Genomic DNA, 21,362 nt, shown 5'->3' on the forward strand with positions numbered 1-21,362 from the left:
GACAAATAAATGTTTGAAAATGGCACAGCCAGCTGCAGTAGAATTATATAGAGGTATTTGTTGGGAATTGCACCCCCAAAATTATATTTAAAAGCTAATCAAACAAGCCCCTAAGCTTTTTTGAACAATTTAAGCAGTGGAGGGAAAAAAAAAGTTTGATGCAATGGTGAACTGTAGTATTCTACACAATAATACAGTACCGAAAACCAGTCACAAGGGTGTTTGGGGTTTTGTCCCCTTCCAAAACATCAGTTTACCAAACAATATTAACTTAACTCCCAGCACATAAATGCATACAGAATAAACATGATCAAGTCACATTATAATAATAATCCTTCCTACTACATCTGCAAAGAAGAAGTTATCACACTATTCCACAAGCACATTTTTTCTGCTGAAAAACTCGAGACACCACAACAAATTATTTTTTGAATACGGAGACTTTTCCAGACCAACACATTTCAGAAGCAGAATACATGCATGTTTTGGGGTTTGTTTTCTATTCCCATAAGGAACAAGTACCTGCTACAATCACTCTGCAAACCAACCAGTATTCTTTCCAACTGAAAGACTTTTACGGTGGACCAGAGCTTCATCCATTTGCTTTAAGGACTTGCATTTGGAAAGTCTGCTGCAGAGGGCAGCTGCTTCGGTAGCTCTGTCTTCCCCACCAGCCCATACCAGGAGTGTCAGGCTCTGTCCACAGAGAAGTGCCACAGAGGCATTTACCAGGCTACCCACACGTAGCGCTGGATAGGGGCAGTGGCATCTTTCCAGACTCGCACTTTCTAACCAAATGACTTCACATGTGAGAAGCCTACAGCAAAAGCCTGATTTAGTTAAAACCACTGATTTAACTTGGCTGTTTTCAGGCTCCTTGGTTTTGCTGAAAACAGCATCTCAGTCCCTACTTCCACAGTTCAAAATGTATCTGTTTGTTTCTACAGTCCTCATTCAATGAGAGCAGCAGCATTTAGTAACAGCAAATGAGTACCAAGATTCAAGAACATCAATCTCTAGGAAAATATGCAGCTGTCAGTGTTTGAGATAATAAAAGGCATGACTATAATGCTCTAATGTCTACCAAAAGCATCTGGATCCAAGTTCTAGGTCTTACTTTCCTTTTGTGTCTTTTAACAGCTATTTTACACCAAAAGAAACACTGGGGGAGGGGAGGTAATCATTTGCACACACACCTAGAGAATATTAGAAAGCTTGTTTATTTGAAACTGAAATCAAAGTCCAATAAATAAAATGGTTAACATCGCCACTGGACACTATGTAGGAAAACTCTGGCAAGACTGGACTGCGCCCTTGGTACCCTAAGCACGGATAAACCCTGAAACCCCCTCCCAGCTCCCCACTCCAAGCCACGCTGTCATCTCACGAACAATCTGCAATCGTTCACGGCAAGCCTTCCCCAGATGGCACACTGCCCAGTCCCTCCCTCCTGGGGTTTCACCCACACCCGCAGAACCACCCCAGAGATGACAGGGCTCACACAATCAAGGTTTTAAGAGCGAAAATGAGTGCCTAGGAACTTCTAGAGAGCATCCCTTGTCCTCACTCAGAGCCCTTTGAACTGGCTCCTGCACTGTGCTACGCCCAGATAAATTTTTTTTTTATTTTTAATGAGCTATCATTAGGCTATAGGAACACACTGCTTCTTGCTCACTGTCACCGTTCGGGGTGGGGCATGTGGACAATCCCACAAATGGTGCTTATGCTTGTTCAACATTGCTATTAAATGACTAGGTTCCTCCAAATGGCAGTTCCTCTCAGTTTAAGTTAACTGCATGTTACATATACATCAAAATTCTTTGAAGCTATCAATACGAAAATATCAAGATTGTATCCAAAATAGAATTTCAAACAGCTTATAGAACCTCAGGTGGACAGTCACCAAATTCTGCTAAAAATGTCATGCCCTTTTATTAACAGCACAAAACCCAATTTTAAATCCACTTTAAAAACTATCACAGGGCAGAAGTATGCTTACTACTTAAAAAAATAGAAACAAGCTTGGGCATATCACCCTTTCCCTGTAACACTGGCACGAGTGACCTGACAGAAGAGCCTGCTCTTTTTTTTTCTTCTGGTAAAGAAGGGTGGGGATACGGGAATGAGGAGGAAGAAAAAATAATGCATATTATAGGTTATTAATTATATAACCACCTATTAACGAATATTGGAGGCACTGTTTGACAAGCCAGATGCAACCAAGCACATTCAGAAAGAAAGAAGGCCTCAATGTGGCCAGCCACACTACAGTTTGTTCTTCAGCTCAGGTGAACCTTCCCAACAGCTCTTCCGTAATCTGCAATCGGGATGCTAGTTCACATTGAACAAGACAGTCTGTTTGGGTTTTATCCTTTCTTCTATAGGAGAACAAAAAAACAATCACAACATGACTATCACTGGTTCAGGTACTCAACAGTTTAAAGTCTCGATGGCTACCAATTCATCCAGTTTCAGTTTGTACAATTCCTGACTCAAAGTACCTCAAGCCATGTATCTAATCTGCTGGGGAGGAGGCACTGCTCAGTTACTACCTCATGCAACAGCAGCTTAAAACAAAACTCAGATTCTTCATCAAACTTCCGTGGTATTTGGATAGGGCTTCTACAGATAAGTGATGTGCACAGAAGCCATACACTCCACATATCAAAGCAACCTGACACTCTCCAAAGCAGTTTTGCTTTTTGAAGAAACCAAAGGCTACTACTCAGCTTTGAACAGCAGGCATTTAAACAACCAGGCTTCAACACCAACAAAAAGAGTAAACACTTCTGGTTAGCAAGATCTATTTAACAGATATTAACACAACCATTTCAAGTCAGTTAATTTTAACACTTCAATAGGCACCTCCAAGCACCTCAATCCGCACCATGTTAGTACTAGTTAGATACAAGTCACCAGATTTAACTGGCACTGGTGTTTTAACTGAGAAAAAAAAAAGATTGCCAGATAATTTATTGCTACCAGTGCATGGGGAATTTGAAGGGGCAATGGATGTAAAGGCTACAATCACTTCTTCAGTAGATAAAACAAAAATAGGTTAAAAAAATTAGGACTTAAAACCACAAATAATCAAATACATCTTTTTCACATAGTTTACCTCAGTATTTTAACCAATATTATACACTTTATTGTTTAGAAAAGATGACGACATTGCAGAAAAATAAAATAAAATTTGGTTTTAACAGGACAAATGTTTTACATGGTGGTATAAAAAGTATAATGGGAGCCTGGAGGGGAAGAAAGGAAAACGAACAAAAAAAGAACCCACTACTCCAGAAAAAAGTCAAAAGCTAAAACAAATTCCAGATGTGTAAGTCTGAAGGTTTTAGCTTTTTCAAATCGACAACGTGTGTCCTTCACAGCAACAGTCAGGACTGAATGAGGCTTTTTATACTACTGCACCCTTCAACAGGCCAGTCTGCAATTTAAAACAAGTAATACAATAAAATGCTAAATCTGTAAGTATGCAATTATGGATTGCTTTTAGCTGTTATAAAAAGCTTGTTTACACATCTAATGGTTCATCTTTTATATTCAAACTGTGCTTAATATTTTTTAGTTCAGACATACTGAAACCCAGCAGCACAGATGGTTTGTAATTATTTATCGCCTTTAAGCATATATTCCTCCTTTTTCCAAAGAACGACGCAACATCAATTTTCCACGCATATAGCAGCGAGGATAGTAATTCCATCTCTTTTTTAGAAGGATATGGCCTCTCATGAAAGTAGTCTGTCAAAAACTGTTTTTGAGCCTTACATGAATTGTGATCGTACTGTTTAGGATCTACTGCTAGAATGCGAAGATCCTCACTAGAAGGAAGCTTCTTCATCTCAGTCCTAGTATTAATCTTCTGTCGCTTGAAAGGCACTACCCCTGAATGCACTTCTTTTTCTGAAGACAGAACTATGCCAGTACTTAAGCTCAGAGGCTGCTGTTCCTTATTCCTTTGGTCTTCTGCAACAAAGCAGGAATCCGATTGCTTTCTTTTCAGGACGACGGGATCATGCTTCTCACCATTCACAAACAGTAGCTCCTTCTTCTCGGTACGCTCCAGCTGCATCTGCACGCTCGAGTTGCTGTCTTTGGGAGCACTTCTACAACGGAGCAGATGCACAGCAATGGCTGTTAGAGTCATATTTCCAGTGTACACGCCACAACAGTGGATGCACTTGAAAGCAGGAGACTTTAAAATTGTATGTACAGTTGGCATTATATGATGCCGCTCTTTCAAATGCGTTTCATAGGTTTCTTTACTAACAAACGTACCGAAGCAAAAGGGACAGGTTAACACTTTTTTGCCGCATCTACTGTTCACTTCTGTTGTCTGAGGTTTCACTTTGATGTAAAGAGGGATAAGTGTCCTTGAAGTCAGTCCAGCAAGCACTGCCAAATGTACTTCTCTTTCACCAATGTCTTCTTTTGGTAACATTGTACTGAAATCAAAGCGTGGAAATACAATCTCACCCTGAGCATCATTACCTAGTTGAAATCCTCTGTTGCTATAATCCGCATGCAACTGCTTTTTCCCATTGTGTGTTGTTTTATTGTGCTCCACAAGGCTTTTTAAGTCATGGAAAGTAACTGTGCAAAACAAGCAAGCCAAGCCATGCATCAAGAGATGTTTCATGAGTTCTGCCTCACAGAGAAAACACTGACAAGAGAAACACTGGACTGTCTTTTCTGTCATCCACCTCAGAAAGGGCGCGCAAGCCGCAAGTCTGTCAGGTTCCAGGGTTTCCTCCCTATTTATCTCACCGTGTTTGTGGGCCACCTCCATGTGCACCTGGTAGACATTTGACGGGAAGAGCTCATTGCAAACAGGGCAAGTCTTCCACTGCTTAGCCTGTCTGACAGCCTGGCTTGTTTCAGGACTGGGCGGGGAGGCCTGTAAGGACAGATTCTGAGACGTCAGGAGCACCGGGGGAGAGGGCGCGCTAGCCGGCGACTGGGACAGCTGCGCTACTGGCCCAGACTGCATTAGCTGGACGGGCACTTGGGGTGGCGTAACAGTTGCTACTCCACCACCGGGAGGTACAGGCAAAGTAACTGAAACCGGGGCAAGCGTGTACATCGGTATCCCATTAACCTGCTTACCTGTTGGAATCAACTGCCTAAGTAGAGAACCCGCAGTCAAAAAAGCTGCGTTTTGAGAAACTGCAGGCTGAACTGGCTGATTTACTGGGATCACTGCTGGTGCAACAGGTTGATTCAGCTGAAGAAACCCAGGTCTGACAGGCTGCCCGACAGGAACAACCCCCGAGGCCACGGGCTGGTTGAGTTGGAGAACACCCGGTGCAGCCGTCTGCGCCACAGGAAGGACCCTGGGACTGATGGGCCTGTTCACATTCCCAATTGACTGGTTGATGGACAGAACTCCTGCGGCAACCGGTTGATTCACAGGGAGGACTCCTGGTACTACCGGTTGATTCACAGGGTTGACAGGCTGAGTGACAGGTAGCGTTCCAGCTGCAACCGGACCATTTATAGTACCAATGGGTTGATTAATAGGAAAGAGCCCAGGCCTGACAGGTTGATTGAGAGGAAGAACTGCAGGGGCCACAGTTCTATTCACGGTCCCAACAGAATGATGAAGGGGGAGCCTATGGGAAACAATGATAGGCTGGGAAGGTGATGGCTGAATATTAACATTATTCTGGGCTACAGGAATATTACTAGGTACAAGAGTAACATGCGAAGGGGTAACTACCGGAGCAGAAGTCGTATGTGGAAGGCTACCAGAGGCACTTGGAACAGTTAATGATCTGACTGTGTTTTGAACTGCTTTTGGCTGCACCACACTCTGGTTTTGATTATTCTGTGGAAATGCAAGCTGGATGCAAGCCGGAGCTGTGACAGAACCTGCTGGGGCAGCGGTGGGCCCTGCAGATGGAGCAGCCACTGCCACACCTTGGGGAGGCTTTGGAGCAATATGCATTTGTTTCACAAGCCCTGGTTTCTTAATATGTTCTGAAATCACAGACCGGAGTTTGTTTTCCAGGTCTCGGTGTGTCTCAGCTGTCAAGACATGGTACATTAACGAATCTTGGCTGTTTGCAGAAGCATTACATTTTTTACAGTAGTGCTCGATAGAATTCTCTTTGCTTTCATCAGGTTTCTGGCCAAAATATGTACTTAGTAAGTTTTCAAAATGGTTCATCAGCACGTGTTTCTTCATGTTGTAATACAATGTGTCTGTAAAGTGACATTTCAGACATGTAAAGTTTATGATGTCACTTCTGAATTGTTTCATGCCATCCAAAATGCTGACTGTATAGTTCTGTATTCTTTTATTAGATGAATGAAACATCCGGATATGTTTTCCCACTATTTTGGGATCAGAAGCAAATGCACATTTTGGGCAAGGAACCACCAGCTCTTGGTCCATTTCATCCTCATGGTAACGGTGCAAGTGATTCTTGAAGGAAGTAAGCAATTTTGATGAGAACTTGCATAAGCTACAGCAGTATGGCTTTGTTCTGTATCTCTGCAAACAAAACAAAAACATCCTCTTAGAAACTGCCAGTTCCTAAATCCCTGTAGTCTGTCTGAAAGCAAGTCTGCGCTATCACCTGTCAAAAATTCCTTCACTGGATGTATAGCATGTATCTTCAGAGTTTCATGGAGACCTGTTTTTGGAAAGCAGACTTAAAGCACTCCAAAAGTACCTCTCACAACAAAGCCACAAAAAGACTAATTTTTAAGAACATTCTTCTGGAGCCAGATTAGCAACAGAAAGTAATAAATCCCCCTTTAATGATAAAGCAGTAATGACCTCTTTGTATTGTCTCAACATACTAGACATCCCATCACAGCAATTTATTCAAGAAATTTCCTCTAGCACACTCAGAGCATAAACATTCTTCTCAGAAAAATATTTCAACTCTATAAAAATAAACCTGTCTTCCACTAAACAGTGGTTTGCTCCCTCAATCACACATCACTTGACAGCATTACTTTTATCCATATGAACACTATTTGCTCTTTCTGAAAAAAAAGTGATAGCCCTGTCAATCATTTTTTCTTATCAATTTCCTAGGAAGTCAAACCTGGCTCCTGCCAGAAACTACAGAATCAGTCACAGCAACATCCAGGTGACAAATCCACACTCTCAAACATCTAGAGGAACTTGTCTGTTCCCCCGGATGTGCCTTTCACCTTACGGACTTCTGCTTCTTACGAAACAGCATCCAAAGGGAGCAAGCTGTTCCACCACTACAGCATCCAGCCTAGGCAGATCACCCACATACATGTCACAGACACGTTATGAAGAACTGTAGCAAAAATCTGTGCAGTTATTTTTTTTGTCATTCCATATAGCCATGAAGCTGGCATCTACTAGCAGTGCTAGAAGAGTCTTCTGATGATAACCAAAATCTAACCTCTGGATTCAAAAAGACTGGGTCAGATAAAGCCACTGGATAGCTAAGGCTGCTGAAGAGTACACTGTGAAGTTATCAGGTACATTATCCTGTACTTCTACTCTGTAGGTGTCTGGTCTCAGCTGCTTGTAAAAAGCACTACACCAAGTTAGAAGAAACTTCAATCTTACTTTTAAAGAGTGCTCAGCAGAGAAAGGCCACTGACACTACTGAACTAATGAAGCATACAGAGCACTGTTAAAAGCTGCACCTCAGTAGCCTTGCTTCTGAAGGAGTCAGGTGACAAAGAGAGGTGACCGCTTATTTTAGTTGGTTGTCCGAGGCTTAGAAGAGCTTATATGCTTTTAAAAGCTGGGCCCATACACTCTTCATGTCTGGGGAGGAGAGAAAACATCTAACACAGATGATCTCCCAACAGTGAACTTCTTTCTTCAGTCAGAAGGTGGGGGAAAAGGCAAAAAAAGACCAAAATCAGCAAGGCTAGAGCTCAGATAACATGCTGACTGGAGCCAGGAGATCTGATAAAAGGAGAAGTTATCCATGTGCATAAAGGAGAAATAAAAAAGGAGGGGGAAGGACAAAAAAAAAGACCATTAAGGGGATTTATTCCATTCAACTAAAGGTAATGCTGACTGAAGGTAATCAGTCAGCCTTATCTGAGGTGGTGCTAAGAGGCTAGATGCAATGTGTCTCTATGGACGCAGTCAAACAACAAGTCACACTTGACTCTTTCATTCACAAATTTATGTGAACAGATGAACCTCCCTGTCGTAAATGCGTGAACCCAAGTTCAGGAAAGGAGAACTAGGAGACAAAGCAGACAAGGGTCCTGAAGAGCGGGAGGGGTCACTTTCTACTAGCTGACAATTTGCTGAAGACTTAGCAGCTTTGTTTGGTCAGCCTGTATATTGAGGGCTTTGTTAAAAAAATGCAACTGTTGCACTTGGCAGCCTCAGTTTGTTTTAAAGATGACAAAGGCAGATAAAAAAAGTGGTGGCAAACCACCACCACACTATTCTAAATCACTACCTTTTGATTCAGGATGCAAAGAGCAGACCCACCGCTGTTAACAGGCCTTCCTCAAAGAAGCCATCAGGACCCCTAAGACTCTCCAGCAAGACTGAGAAAACACTTCCTTTTCTTCTGGATATACTCCTATGCTCTACAGACTATCTTAGAAACTTACCAGAATACAAAATTATAGAAATCCTTCGGTTTATTTATCTCAGCTCTGCCTTTCTTGTAGATTCTAGCTTCATGCAACATTCTGGCTATGCAGAACTAACAGCTGTTTCACATACACAAATGTAACTGGAATACATTTCCCACTGCAACCCTGTCCCAAGCCACTGATGATAATTTCAGCTTAATCCACTCGCATCTACAGTAATCATATTTTCACCCTTCCAATGAAACAAGCCTGTTGTATACAGGAACATGTTAAGACTACACATCAGATTAGGCTAAAAAGGCAGAACATTCGTACGACATCTTAAATATTGATGTTCAAGGTTGTACCCTTAAAGACAGCAAATGGCATATATACCCACACGCCTTATACCCAGCTGCATTACAGGTAAGAACAGAGAAAATGTAAGCTTATTCCCTGGCTAACAGTACTTAGAAAACAGATGTCAAAGCTATTTTTTTAAACCATAAAGAAGTTTTATGGTTTTCCAGGACTTACGAAAGTGACAAAATTCAGCGACTCCACATGCACATCTACCTAGAATTTCTAACACAAACATACATACCTTCCTTTTGCCCGAAGGCTCCCAAGGAGAGACATCACTCCATGAAGTGTTACAAAAGTGTTTTTCACCTGGGTCAAAACTTTTAAGATCCTAAAAGAAAAAAGAAACCAAGAAATAACCTGCTTTTGCCGTCTGCTCTGAATACAAAAAAAGTCTCAATACAGAGAAAAAAAAACACCCACACAAACAGAGGATGAATGGGAAGTCCATACAGTATTTGGATACAGGTCTCAAAACTCAGTTAAAAGAAATTACTTCTTTGACCCCTCTGATTTATTTTACCTCAAATACTTGTTCATATTACTGCCTTGTAAGATAGCAGGAATTCTGAATAACTCATAGTTACTGAAAAGAATACAGGAGTGAAAATATTTACACTTTAATTCCATTGCTTCTAGCCAAGTTCACAGTGAACACAGATATTTTCTCCCTCTACCTTCCTCCTCCTAAATCTGAAATATTTCACTATTTAATTCTATTTATTAACTTACCACTATGGTTTACTTTGCAACAGATTTTCATATTAAATCTGCATAGCACTGCTATGCTTCTAACTTGGAAAAACAAAAGCATTCCCAGAGGCTTACTTCAACAGCAGCAGTATTTTTCCCCAAGCTGTAAAAGCAACAATATTACTGTGTCTGGACAATCCTGTCAGGGTAAACAGCTTTCCTTATAGCATTCTTCTAATCAATCCCATCAGAGCAGTTTATGCTCCTCAAGCCAAAGCCAGCTACTACTTCAAAAATCAAAGTTCCTCTCCAATTTTCTGAGGCCCACACATACCCAAACACAAACTTAATGAAAAAAAAACCAAACCCTAGACTCATGTTTCCTAGGCATTTCAGAAGCACACTAGCGTCTTAGATGAAACACAGGCTAGGAATCCAGGCTTAACCCACAGAACACTAGCATTGCTTCTGCCTCACATTCTCCTTCTCTTTCACAAACCCCTCTTCACTCAAAATTCTGCAAGATTCTTAGAGAGGGCAAGATGTTTTAATCTCTACACCAAACTACAATGGAACAGCGAAAGCAGGTAATAAAGGCCATTCAAGACTAGATCATTTTCAACTGAAGCGGAATTCATAAATTTAGTAGTTTGTGGTCAAAAAAAACAATGCAATATTTATGCAAAATCTGTAAGCAACACAGGATATACTGCCCAAAAAAAGAAACAAAGCCTCCAGCAGTCAAACAAATACACAGTCCTACTTAATGTAGGCTGTCTACACTAGGATCCTGTCCACACTCTGCAAATGTGAGCATCCCTGCGCATGTAACAGATTATAGTGAGCCAGAAAGTCATGCCAGTGATAATTTGAGTTAAATTATTCAAGAATTTAGAAAAATGTAGCTAAGTTTGCAATAAGCTTTCTAGCTTTTTTAACCTTCAAGTTACCCCATGGAGAATCCTGAAGAGCTCAGGGCAACAATAAACAAACCCCTTCCATTCTAATCAACATTCTAGGTACTGAATGAGTCATCTATTTGCTCTTCAGCCAAACCTTCTTAAAAAAAATACACCTTAGAACGAACCATTACATGGAACAGGAGAAATCCCACAGCCTTAGAGAACACGATGCTTTTCTTATATCTGTTTGATACAGAAAACAAAGAGACTCAAGATTTACTAACCATTCTTCAGCTGAACACACTGGAGTGAATTACACACTGTTCAAGTTTTCTTAAAGTTTATGGCCTACCCCACACAGGTTCTGCTTTTGGTTTGAGTACTCTCCACCAAGTGAGGCTCCTAGACTTGAACACCAGATTCCCACAAGCCAAATGCGTGTGACAGTACGTCTAGATAATTTTGCTGAAACAGCCATTTCCTACAAAGAAACATCCACTGATAAAGAAAGATCACAATTCGTATTACCACAATTAGTCAGTGCTGCAAATGGCTGTTCTGAACTCTTGCTTTAAACAGCGATCCACACTGATGTCCCAGAAGCAAGCTTTCATCCACTAACTTGTTTTCCTCACCTCCTCGAAGTGAGAAATGTGGGAAAGGCACAGAACAGAAGGGAAAGGTAACACGAAGGGAATCAAAACCCTCAGAGAAGCCTGAATAATCCCAACGCATTAAGAGAAAAACATTTTAAAACTAAGAACTGTTCTCTCTCCTGTATTAAAACCATCACTGTTTTCTACAATAAAATTATAAAACACGCAGAGTTTAAATGAAATCTTAAAGATCTTTAATAAAGAAGCTAAAATACTTCACTAACCAAAAATCTATGACATTACGCTGTACTTAAAAGCAATACTTTGAGAATCAAACTAGTAATCCAGCACAAAGGCCTCTGGTCTTCTTCCTAGCAGAGACAAATTAAGAACTTTTAGCCTAAAAACTAATCCACATGGTCTCCAAACTACGAAGAGATACTAGTTGTAGGTGAAATTCCTTCATCTTCCTCACAAACTACTGTCTATCATAACACGAACTTTAAGACCAGATGGCAGATCAAGTTTGTATCATACCATTTAATCGTGTTTCCTAAATATTCCAGCCTCCTCACAAGGACAATGTTCAGAAATCAATCTTAATATTTGAGTGGAAAAAAAAAATTAAGCTACTCCTCACCTATTAAGACGCCACACACCCTACTCTAGGTAAAGGGAAATACCATGATCACATGAGCCAAGTACAAATCAAATCCTAAAAACCATTCTTCTTGCTGCTAAAGTTATACCAAAACCAGCCCCAGATTACCCAGAAAAAAAACAAACTAAAGTTATTAACTTGGTTGAGAAAGAATTATTCACAAAAAACTAAAGTGGTATTTTTTTGGCCCACATCACACAGCGCTTTTTCCAGAATGGAAATGTTTCCTGGGTTCCCCACCATCACCCTTCATTAAAAATGAAACAAAACCAAACAAACATACACCGCCCCCACAAAACGAACCAACCACAAAACACCTCAGTCACCATTAAACCCCATACCACAATCAAAAGGTTACACTGCAATCAATTTCATAGCAAACAAACTAGTATCATCAAAACATTTCTACTTCAAAGGGTCAAGACAGAACAGCTTCTGACTTCGAGGTTTAATTACAAAAAAATAAAAATAGTAAGCAAATAGAAATTACTACACACATACACCGCTCCCTGAGCTCTTACGACATTTATTTAAGATATATCAAACACTGTTCAACTGTAATAACCAAGAATGTTGCAGAATTAGTTATGCATTTAGATCTTCAGCATTTTTTTCCTCACTCGTTTACTTATACAGTCTCAGAAAAAACACCACAAAAAACACAACAGCACCCCTACAGAGAGTTAACTTACTTCAGTACCATCATACAGAATTAATCCAAACTCTTGACTACAGTCAATGTGAAGTCAAGAGCATGCCGAACAGTCCAAACAGTCTGTGTACCAGCTAGCTGAAATACGCTACTGCTTAGTCATTGAGTTGCATTACTGTGTTTGCACTGTTTCTGGTATTAGGCTTGCTGATCTGATGGGGTGAATTCCTCCTGCTTGTTGCACAATACTTTCTTCTGAAAGCAACAATAATGGTACTAGGTTCACCTTGATCACCTCAGTACACTTGCATACACTTGCTAAGATGCAGAACTGAACTACAACTCAGTAGGACAAGTATGGTATTTTTCCCTGGACACAAAGTTTAAAGGCCTGCAACAAGATCAGTGTGTCTAATGGCTCGCCCATTTTCAGAAATACTGACAATTTGTATCTCCCTCAGAGACTTGCCCTTCATATGCAACAGGATGCCTCCGAGTAGAGTCCAGTCTCCATCTGCTTGTGATTTTAAAACAATTGCAAAAAAAGTTGCTGTATAGTACACAAATAAGATTTCATTAGTCTGTGGTGGTTTTTGTAAATCTACAACTCATCTTGTTGAGAAATAGGAGTTTCTTTCAACGCTATTTACTAAAACACTAAATTCCACCTGCAGCATATGAGTAGCCAGTCACAAGAAATCCTTCAAGTAAAGGCCCCACCATAAAGATCAACAGCAAAAGAGTATCACATATACTCTAAAAAGTGAAATATTTTTCAGGGGTTTATGTTTCAGATTGGTTTACGTTATGTCAAACGCTTTACCTTCAATAATTCCCTGCATCTGTCAAGCCCAAGATCCACAAGAATGCCCTTCACCTTTTTTCGAGCCTTCCTGATATTATCAAGATTTTGAACAGGAATTTGAAACATTTTGCACTTTTCCTGAAAAAGAAATACAAAAAAGTGATGGAATACTTGAACACAAACATTTGCATTTAACAGTATTAAAACAAAAACTAAAGTCTGAAAAATGTATTCTTAAATACAAAAACCCAAAAGCCTTAAGCCAAAGAACTGGTCTCATCAATATCTCCCAGTAGATCACCTGCTTCCTCTTAAAGGAAACAGAACCTGAAATGGACGGTTGGGAGAAATCCTTTACATTTCTTCTAACTAAACAAAATTCCAAGTTTTCCTTTCAGATCTCTTTGTGTCTATATGGCAGCTATACTGTGTTTTGCGGGGTTTTTTCCAAGAGAATATGAACACCAGAATTTTACTAAGTTCTATTCATAAAATTACTGTCATCTCATTTAGGAAGAAGAAATCCAACACCTTTCACCTTGAATGTTAGTGTCAAGATGAGAAGCCTCTTTGATAATTTGGTTTGTTGTCATGTAGGTACATGCTTAAAATATGATTGTTACTAAAAAATACAAGTTTCCTGAAGAAGTTTCTGCTGCTGTAAGCTGATATGGACCTTGGCATAAAACAAGCTACTACTAACATTAATGCAGTAGAAATAAAATGTAATTAATGTATGTCACTAACAGCTAAATATGCTGAAGTGGGACAAATTTTTTAAATACCCGTATGCTTTTAGATGTCCTCCTCTGAAGGAGTGTATATAGGTCTATCACCTTCCTCTACTCCAGAATTTTGATTTTTACCCTACCCTGCTCCCTCCAGCAAGCTGCGATAGCTGGAGTCCAACATACAGAGGAGCATAACTACAGCAAGATTAGAGAAAGACAGATTATCTGCTGTGGGTCATCTATTTGCAGGGCTGTTACACAGCGCCGCTGCCCATCTGTCTAAAACACACCCGCAGGAAGGGTCTAGCGCTTCCCCAGCAGCTGGGCATTTATGAATCCCCGAGCAGCTGGGCTATGGACGCATTAGTTGCTTATCTTCAGATCCCAGTACATCATAATGTATCCCCATGGGCTTAGCTGTAGAAGTATGTGCCTTTATCACCTCCTCCCTAGATTACACCAAAATGCAATTCAGACTGAGATTTAAGAAACTTAAATGGGCACAGAACACAACAGAACTACCCTGGCACTGAAAAAGGTCACTGGGAGCTTCACAGGTATTTCTTTGTTCTTAAATAGCTGGCAGAGGACTCGGAGTTTAAACATCTCAGTCTTTCTTGCTAAACAATTCATCAGTCCAGTACAAGTTCTAAAAAAGGAAAAAAATCCCCAAACAGTGCTTCAGCCTTGATGGTCCCAAATGTCTTCTCAAAAAAAAAAAAAAAAAAAGCAAGATCACTGTCAACATGAAATCTTTGCTTTGAAAGGCAAGACTTTCCTGTACACAGCTGCAAAAACCCCTCCCACATAAGACAGAAGCTACAAGCTAAGCCTCACCAAAAGAAAAAAAAAACCTAACAAAAACATTCTACTTTGTATGTCATCACGCAAGAAGAAAAAAAACTCAATTTATGTACAAAACACACAACGGATATTTTTAAATCAAAATTCAAACAACTCACATGCTATTCTCCTCTTCTTCTCCCCCCAAAGGAAAGGTGTGCAGAGAGAAATGGAGAGGGAGCCCCATTTGACAGATGCTAGTCTTGTTTTCTAGTATTTTTTATCAGTAAGGAGTCTGGAAGACATTCTGATACCATTGGGGTGGGTGTGGAACAGGAACCTATACAGAATGGAATAAATCAGAGTAACTAGTCTGGCATTCTATCAAAAGCCAAGGAGTAAAATTAAGACACAAAATCCTCTTTTTAAAGTGAAGTCAACTGGGAATTTACATATAGTCTCTGGTTAAAGCTTTATGATCAGTGCCTCTATGATAGCAGGTTATGTACATTAACCCCATGGTCCACCACAGGTAACAACAGAGCAGACTGGATGTCACCATGCTCACATCAGCCAGAAGGAGTTGTGGTTCAATGGATTAGGATCCACCGTCAACAGTTCCTCTGTCGCAGCCCTTTAACCGTGTCGTGGTTTAAGCCCAACCAGCAACCGAGCACCACACGGCCACTCGCTCATCCCCCCCACCCCAGCAGGACAGAGGAGAGAACTGGAAGAGTAAAAGCAAGGAGACTGATGGGTTGAGATAAAGACAGTTTAATAGGTAAAGCAAAAGCCACGCGTGTAAGCAAAGCAAAACAAGGAATTCATTCACCACTTCCCACCTGCAGGCAGCCGTGTTCAGAGATTCCGAGCAGAGCAGGGCTCCATCACACAGTTACTTTGGAAGACAAACACCGTAACCCCGAACGCCCTCCCTTCCCTCCTCTTCCCCCATGCTTTATATGCTGAGCATGACACCATATCATATGTCATGCCATATCATATGGAATACCCCTTCGGTCAGCTGGGGTCAGCTGTCCCAGCTGTGTCCCCCCAAGCCCACTCGCTGGCGGGGCGGTGTGAGCAGCAGTAAAGGCCTTGACTCTGTGTAAGCACTGCTCAGCAATAACTAAAACACCTCTGAATTACCAACACTGTAAATCCAAAACATAGCCCCATACGAGCTACTACGAAGAACATTAACTCTATCCCAGCCAAAATCAGCACAAATTGATACACTGATGCTACTGAAGGCGGTGAAGCAGACATTTCTTGAGGCACGTCTATCTCACATACAAAAAAAATTAAGTCTACAAAGGTAGTATAATATGTAACATCCATGTATCTCAACAGTTTTCTTAACCAGTAACATTTCTGCAATGGAAGTCATTCATCCAGCAGAAAGAAAGAAAAGAAAAAAAGGAAACTTGGAACACAATTTACTTTTTTCACCAGTTTTCAGAATCGCTGGTCTTGAATCCAAGAACACATGTATTTCTGTATCACGTGCAAGGTTATTCAGCTGGTCTTTAAACAAACTGGTTGGGACTAACACTCCAAATTACTGATCTAACATTGTCTTTATCCATTAAACCAGCATTGCCTCACCACAAACATCATATTTCAACCTTCTAAGCTTATTCTGTCAAGCCCTCAGTTTAATTCCCTGACTGCTATACAGTTTATTATCCATATCCTTTCCCTACCAATTTCTCTCTCTTGTATTATGGACATTCTCCAAGCCTTAGCTTGCACTTTGTTTCCATGCATAACCACAGTCAATCTTTTGTCGGTATGCATCCCATTCTTAACTAGCAAACTCAACATGAAAGCACTACAGTAAAATTAAACCTGAGTTACTCTAGCCCAAGAGTCTTGATCCTTTTACTGCATTGGCTACGAAAAAAGACAAATTTATCTTAAACTACTTTTAACTGCAGTTTCCAAAAAACTGATAATCCATTGAGTCTTCACAGACAGTACCTTTTCATAAACAGAACCAAGACAAGTTATAGCAAAAATAAAAGAATCATTGTAGCAGCAGATGTCCCAAATTCAGTTCTAAAAAGGTCATTCGACCCTTGCTCAGGCATTTCATTCACCAATCTACTCCTGCGTTTACTGTTCATTTAGATAACACCTCCATAACTATACAGCAAACTGGAGTTCTACACAATACTAAATGTTCCCTTCATTTCTACAAAATCTGTAATCCTTGCCTTTCTTTTAGTCTTCTACCTAGCACACCACCCATTCACTTGGAAGGGACCTCAAGAAGACACCCATCCACCCTCCTACTCAAAGCAGGCTCAACAACGAACTGCAACCAGGGCACTCTGCATCTTGGCCACTCAGGTCTTGAAAACTTCCACAAACAGAGGTTTGATAGCCTCTCCGGTCAACCTCTTCCAGTGATGGACTGTGCTCCCTGTGAAAAGCTTTTTTCATTACATCAAATCAGCACCATTTTAGTTTGTGTTCCTAAGGAAACCAGGCATATGCAATCAAGTTAAATATGAAGCTGGTATGGAGCTGGAGCAAGAAAGATGCACAAATGTGCCTTCTGCATGCATGCAAATACTTCCAGCAAAATCCGACCGTAAACTAGATAATCAGACATTTCTAGAGATTTCCAGAAAACAGGCAGCTAGAAAGCAACTCTATCAAAAGATCCGAAGAGAAAAAGGCTGCAACGTAACCCTTTTTAGACACCAGATAATCTACAAGGAAGCCACATATCCAGCCACTTTCCCAGAAAGCTGGCCTCCACTAGCCTCTTGCTCACAGAACCGCTTATAGCGGTGAAATTACAAAAGTCTTATAGAATTTTGTCCTTTCATATTATCTGCTTTGAAAATTCAATCATTCTTGGTTTTTATACCTTTTTATCTAGTAAACTGTCATTAGTAACTGTGGAAGAGACTTTTATAGACTTTCACATTTTGGGATATTTGGATGAGAAGTATTTCTAAAGGTTTGTTTACTGACTTACATTTCAGTAGTTCAGGACAGGTATGCTGAGAAACTGCCGAGAAGAACACAAGTTCAGCTTGGCCATGCTGAATTTTACTCTCATCAGTTTTGTTTCGTTTCTGACAAGCTTACAAGCCCTCTAAAAAGTCATACCTGGAAATCTGCTCAACTGCGTATTACACAGATGGTTCCAGTCCCTGGACTTCTATCTGTGCCTTCTGAGAGAGACCTAACCGGATTTAAGAGTATGTTGGCACCATCAAAACTTATCCAACCTTTGGAGGGAAGGAAGAAATGCGTATAGCTTCCTATCAACATCTCTAGGTGTTTTAACAGCTTTGAAAGATCTGATTCCTGGAAAGAAAAAACAGTCAATTGATTAGAATGGATACTATTCTTATTATTTCTTTTGTTGTAAATTAAAACCAAACTCACTACAGAAAAAATAGATTAATAAAACCTATTAAGAGTAGTTCTGGTCAACAAAATAATGCTACTTTATCTCTCAAATTCCAATTTCTATTCAAGTACAACTTGGTAAATTTGTAAATTACAATTTCACGTAAAAAAAAGTTAAACACTTCTTTTGTGCAACTAAACCAGAAACCTTTATGGGTCTCGAATTTTAGATCTCTTACAACCACAATAATTTTGCTCTTTTCTTGGCTATAAATCATATACCTGTTAAAATGGTCATCTAATCCAATACAAAGATGGCCATCATTCAATAGTTGCTAACAGTAAAAAGCATTACGGTATGTGATTACATAGATAAAGATACAGAGCATCAATCTGCATCCTACTTAAAAAGGTAAATCAAGACAAATTTGGATCGGTAACTTTTGGTACTGTGGTTTAAGTAACTATTGAGATGCTTCCTTAACACACAGTAAAGTTTTTGTTACCCAAGACTAGTTAGAGGAGAAGAGACTATACCATTCAAGCTCAGGGAGCCTTCCTAGAGCACTGTGGCTCACAGAGCTTGCCTCCCTTGGGGATGAGCATTAGCCAGAAACTGAACCCAGCAGGACCCAAGCTCATTCTAGATGACTTGAACACCTACATGGAGCCTACTCAAATCCCACAGGACTCATCAGCCCCATGAATACGTGAGCAGAAACGCGACACACCAAGTCCAGCTATTATTCTAGGAAGATGTACAACTGCATCTGCACTGTTCAGCCTGGTATGACTCAAAGACATTTCCTACAGATGCCCAGAACAGTCAAGAGCACAGAAAACCTACAACCTGAATAATTCAACAAGGGGACAGAACTGAAAAAGATAATGCTGTGCTACAGGTTTCAGCGGAAGGATTGACGTGTTTAAACACAAGCCAGCTCCATCAGTGTTCAACAAGACTTAACCCAAATCAAGGAGTTCCCACTGGCAAAACATAAGGCATTATGTTTCCCAGTAATTCCCTTCCAATCCAAATCATGCTATGATTCTATGATTACAAAACTCTGCTTGTGTACTCTTCATTGTGTCTGAAGATTTGCTGTCATTTGGGGGGTTTTGGGGTCTTTTTGTTTGTTTGTTTTTTACAAAACTATTACGAAATGAAATGTTAGAATTACAGGTCTTATTACAACTCACAACATAGCACATTTATTATACAGTTTGTCTAAATATTGCTCTGAAGAAACTCCCTTTTCTTGTTCAAAAGTAAACCGAAAGTTTATTTAAAACAGCACTTAAGATTTCTAGAATAGATTGGATTGGGGATCCCAAAAATGAGTCTTTAAGCGTTTCATTATAAGTCTTTAAAACTTTTAGGGGTTCAGACATGTACTTTTGATGATAGAAGGCTGTTAAGGAAAACAACCGATCCCCACACACACACTTTATTTGTCAAAATTTAAGTATTTAACCAGTTGCAAGTGAGTTGTTCATAATGTTGACAGTACGGAACCACGCACCGCTGCAGCAAAAGTCGAATACCTGTCTTGTATCCTATTTACAAATCGGGACAAGAAGAACTTCCCACTACGTGCTCTCCAGCACAAGGCAAGCGTATTCAAACAGTTCCAGTGATTCGCACTGTGCGGGTTATGACTGTTCACGTTATTCACAAACTCTTTTTTCAGAGATATCTGCACTGCTGAAGCACTGCAAGGACACCTGACCTAACTGTGCATCCCATTAACACTTCAGCTCCACTTTCGCGTGCTCCCGCGCACGTTACAGCTCTCCACACGCCGCCCCGAACCCCCACGGTGTCTGGGAGTAGCTCAGGCAGCCTCTGGGACGGCCCGGGGAGGCGGTTCCTCAGTTACGCTACCGCCCAAGTACTGACAGAAACCAGGAGCAGAGCGGTCCCAGGCAGAGGCTCGGTGGCCTGCAACTCGAAGCCGCCAGCCTCCCCTCGCCCGACTCCCTCATTAAGCTAATTTCGACTTCCGATCGCGGCAAACCCGGAAGTCCCGCCTCCGCTCGCGTGCGCCGCGGGCAGGGGGCACTGCCCCACGCGCGCCCCCCTTCACGGAGAGGCGGCGGGCACAGCCCCGCGGGAGACGAGGCAGCGGCCCCGCCAGCCGGTCTGCGGGGCGGCCGAGCTCCGGCACCGCCCGGCAGCCCCCGCCTCGGCGGGGTCCGCGCTCCCAGCACCCCACCCGAGGCCAGCGCAGCCGGCGAGGCGCGCCGCAGCCGTCCCGCACCCGCGCCGGGCGCCCCCGCCTCCCCGCGCCCCTCGGGGCGGGCTGCCTGCAGACGCCGCCGGCTCACCCCGCCGCACTTACCCGGCCTGGCTGCAGGGGGCGCCCGCCGCCGCTCCGCCGCCTCGCCGCCGCTCCTCCTCCCGCCGCCTCCTGTCGGGCCGCGGGCCCGCGCCGCAGCCTCCGCCTCCCGCTCCTCACAGCGCCGGCCCCGCCACCGCCACCGCCCGAGCCGCCGCGCCCCTCCCGCGCCGCGCCGTGCCCGCCGCCCCGCCCCGCGGCTCCTCCCTCCTCCTCCTCCTCCCGCTGCTGCCGCGCTCACCCCGCCCGCGGCGAGGGCGGCATCGCTGGGGCCCGGCACCGACCTCGGCTCAGCCCCCGCGCGCAGCGCTCGCCGCCCCACGCGCGCCCGTCGGCCTCCGCCCGCTCCTTATCCAGAGCTAGAAAGAGAAAATGGCGCTCGATTTATCCCAGGAAGTGACGTTGAGGCTCATTTGCATGCCAGGCAGCCAGCCAATTGGAATAGACTTGGGCCAATGCTCCCATTGGCTCCCCAGAAGAGCTGGGCGCAGCTGGGGGCGGGGCCTTAGGTGGGCGGGGTGGCGGGGTGGCGGGGTGGGCCCCGACCCCGGGCCTCACCTGCTCCTTTGTCACCTGCCCCTCCCGCCTGTGCCCTGCAAGGGGTCCACTGGGGGCTCTCGCGAGAGCTGGAGGCGTGACGTCATCCTGGTGTGGGTGGAGCCTGATGACATCGTGTCCATCACGTGAGGTCACTACGGGACCACCCAGCAGGACTCTCCTGATTTGCATGGAATGTTGGGTGAAGCCTTATTTGCATCTTCTGGGGCTGGAGGCCCCGCCCACCTCCACCAGCCAATAGGGCAAGGTGAGGCCTGGCGGCCAGGCTTCCTATTGGAGGAGGCCCTGCCTGGCACCTCCAGGTGTGGCTAGCTCACACCTCCCCGCCCTGGCTCTCCTCTGCCAGGCCTGGCA

General features: G+C 42.6%; 1 protein-coding gene across 7 annotated transcripts; it reads right to left on the reverse strand.

Moving 5' to 3' along the window:
- Window positions 1–912: 912 nt before the first annotated feature.
- On the reverse strand, window positions 913–20,801 carry ADNP2 (ADNP homeobox 2). Of its 7 annotated transcripts, XM_075417020.1 has the most exons (7): window positions 20,454–20,500; window positions 17,866–18,066; window positions 17,732–17,764; window positions 14,919–15,079; window positions 13,244–13,363; window positions 9,158–9,247; window positions 913–6,508 (listed from the first exon to the last, which is right to left on the reverse strand). In XM_075417020.1, the coding sequence occupies exons 5-7, from the start codon at window positions 13,349–13,351 to the stop codon at window positions 3,527–3,529; spliced, it is 3,180 nt and encodes a 1,059-aa protein (XP_075273135.1). In that variant the 5' UTR covers window positions 13,352–13,363; window positions 14,919–15,079; window positions 17,732–17,764; window positions 17,866–18,066; window positions 20,454–20,500; the 3' UTR covers window positions 913–3,526. The 7 variants fall into 7 exon arrangements, with proteins under 7 accessions (XP_075273135.1, XP_075273138.1, XP_075273136.1 ...); XM_075417023.1 differs by lacking the exon at window positions 17,732–17,764 and having other exon boundaries at window positions 17,988–18,066; XM_075417021.1 differs by lacking the exon at window positions 17,732–17,764.
- Between the last annotated feature and the right edge of the window lie 561 nt (window positions 20,802–21,362).

The sequence above is a fragment of the Opisthocomus hoazin genome, chromosome 3, assembly GCF_030867145.1.
Source record: "Opisthocomus hoazin isolate bOpiHoa1 chromosome 3, bOpiHoa1.hap1, whole genome shotgun sequence".
NCBI classification, from domain to species: domain Eukaryota; kingdom Metazoa; phylum Chordata; class Aves; order Opisthocomiformes; family Opisthocomidae; genus Opisthocomus; species Opisthocomus hoazin.

Bases quoted from the DNA above. Each gene is read 5' to 3' on its own strand.
- ADNP2 (XM_075417024.1), bottom strand. From the start codon at position 13,351: ATGTTTCAAATTCCTGTTCAAAATCTTGATAATATCAGGAAGGCTCGA. The intron at 9,248-13,243 runs GTAAAGCGTTTG...TTTTTCTTTTAG, and splicing joins GATGCAGGGAATTATTGAAG to GATCTTAAAAGTTTTGACCC. The intron at 6,509-9,157 runs GTATGTATGTTT...TTTTGTTTGCAG, and splicing joins AGCCTTCGGGCAAAAGGAAG to AGATACAGAACAAAGCCATA.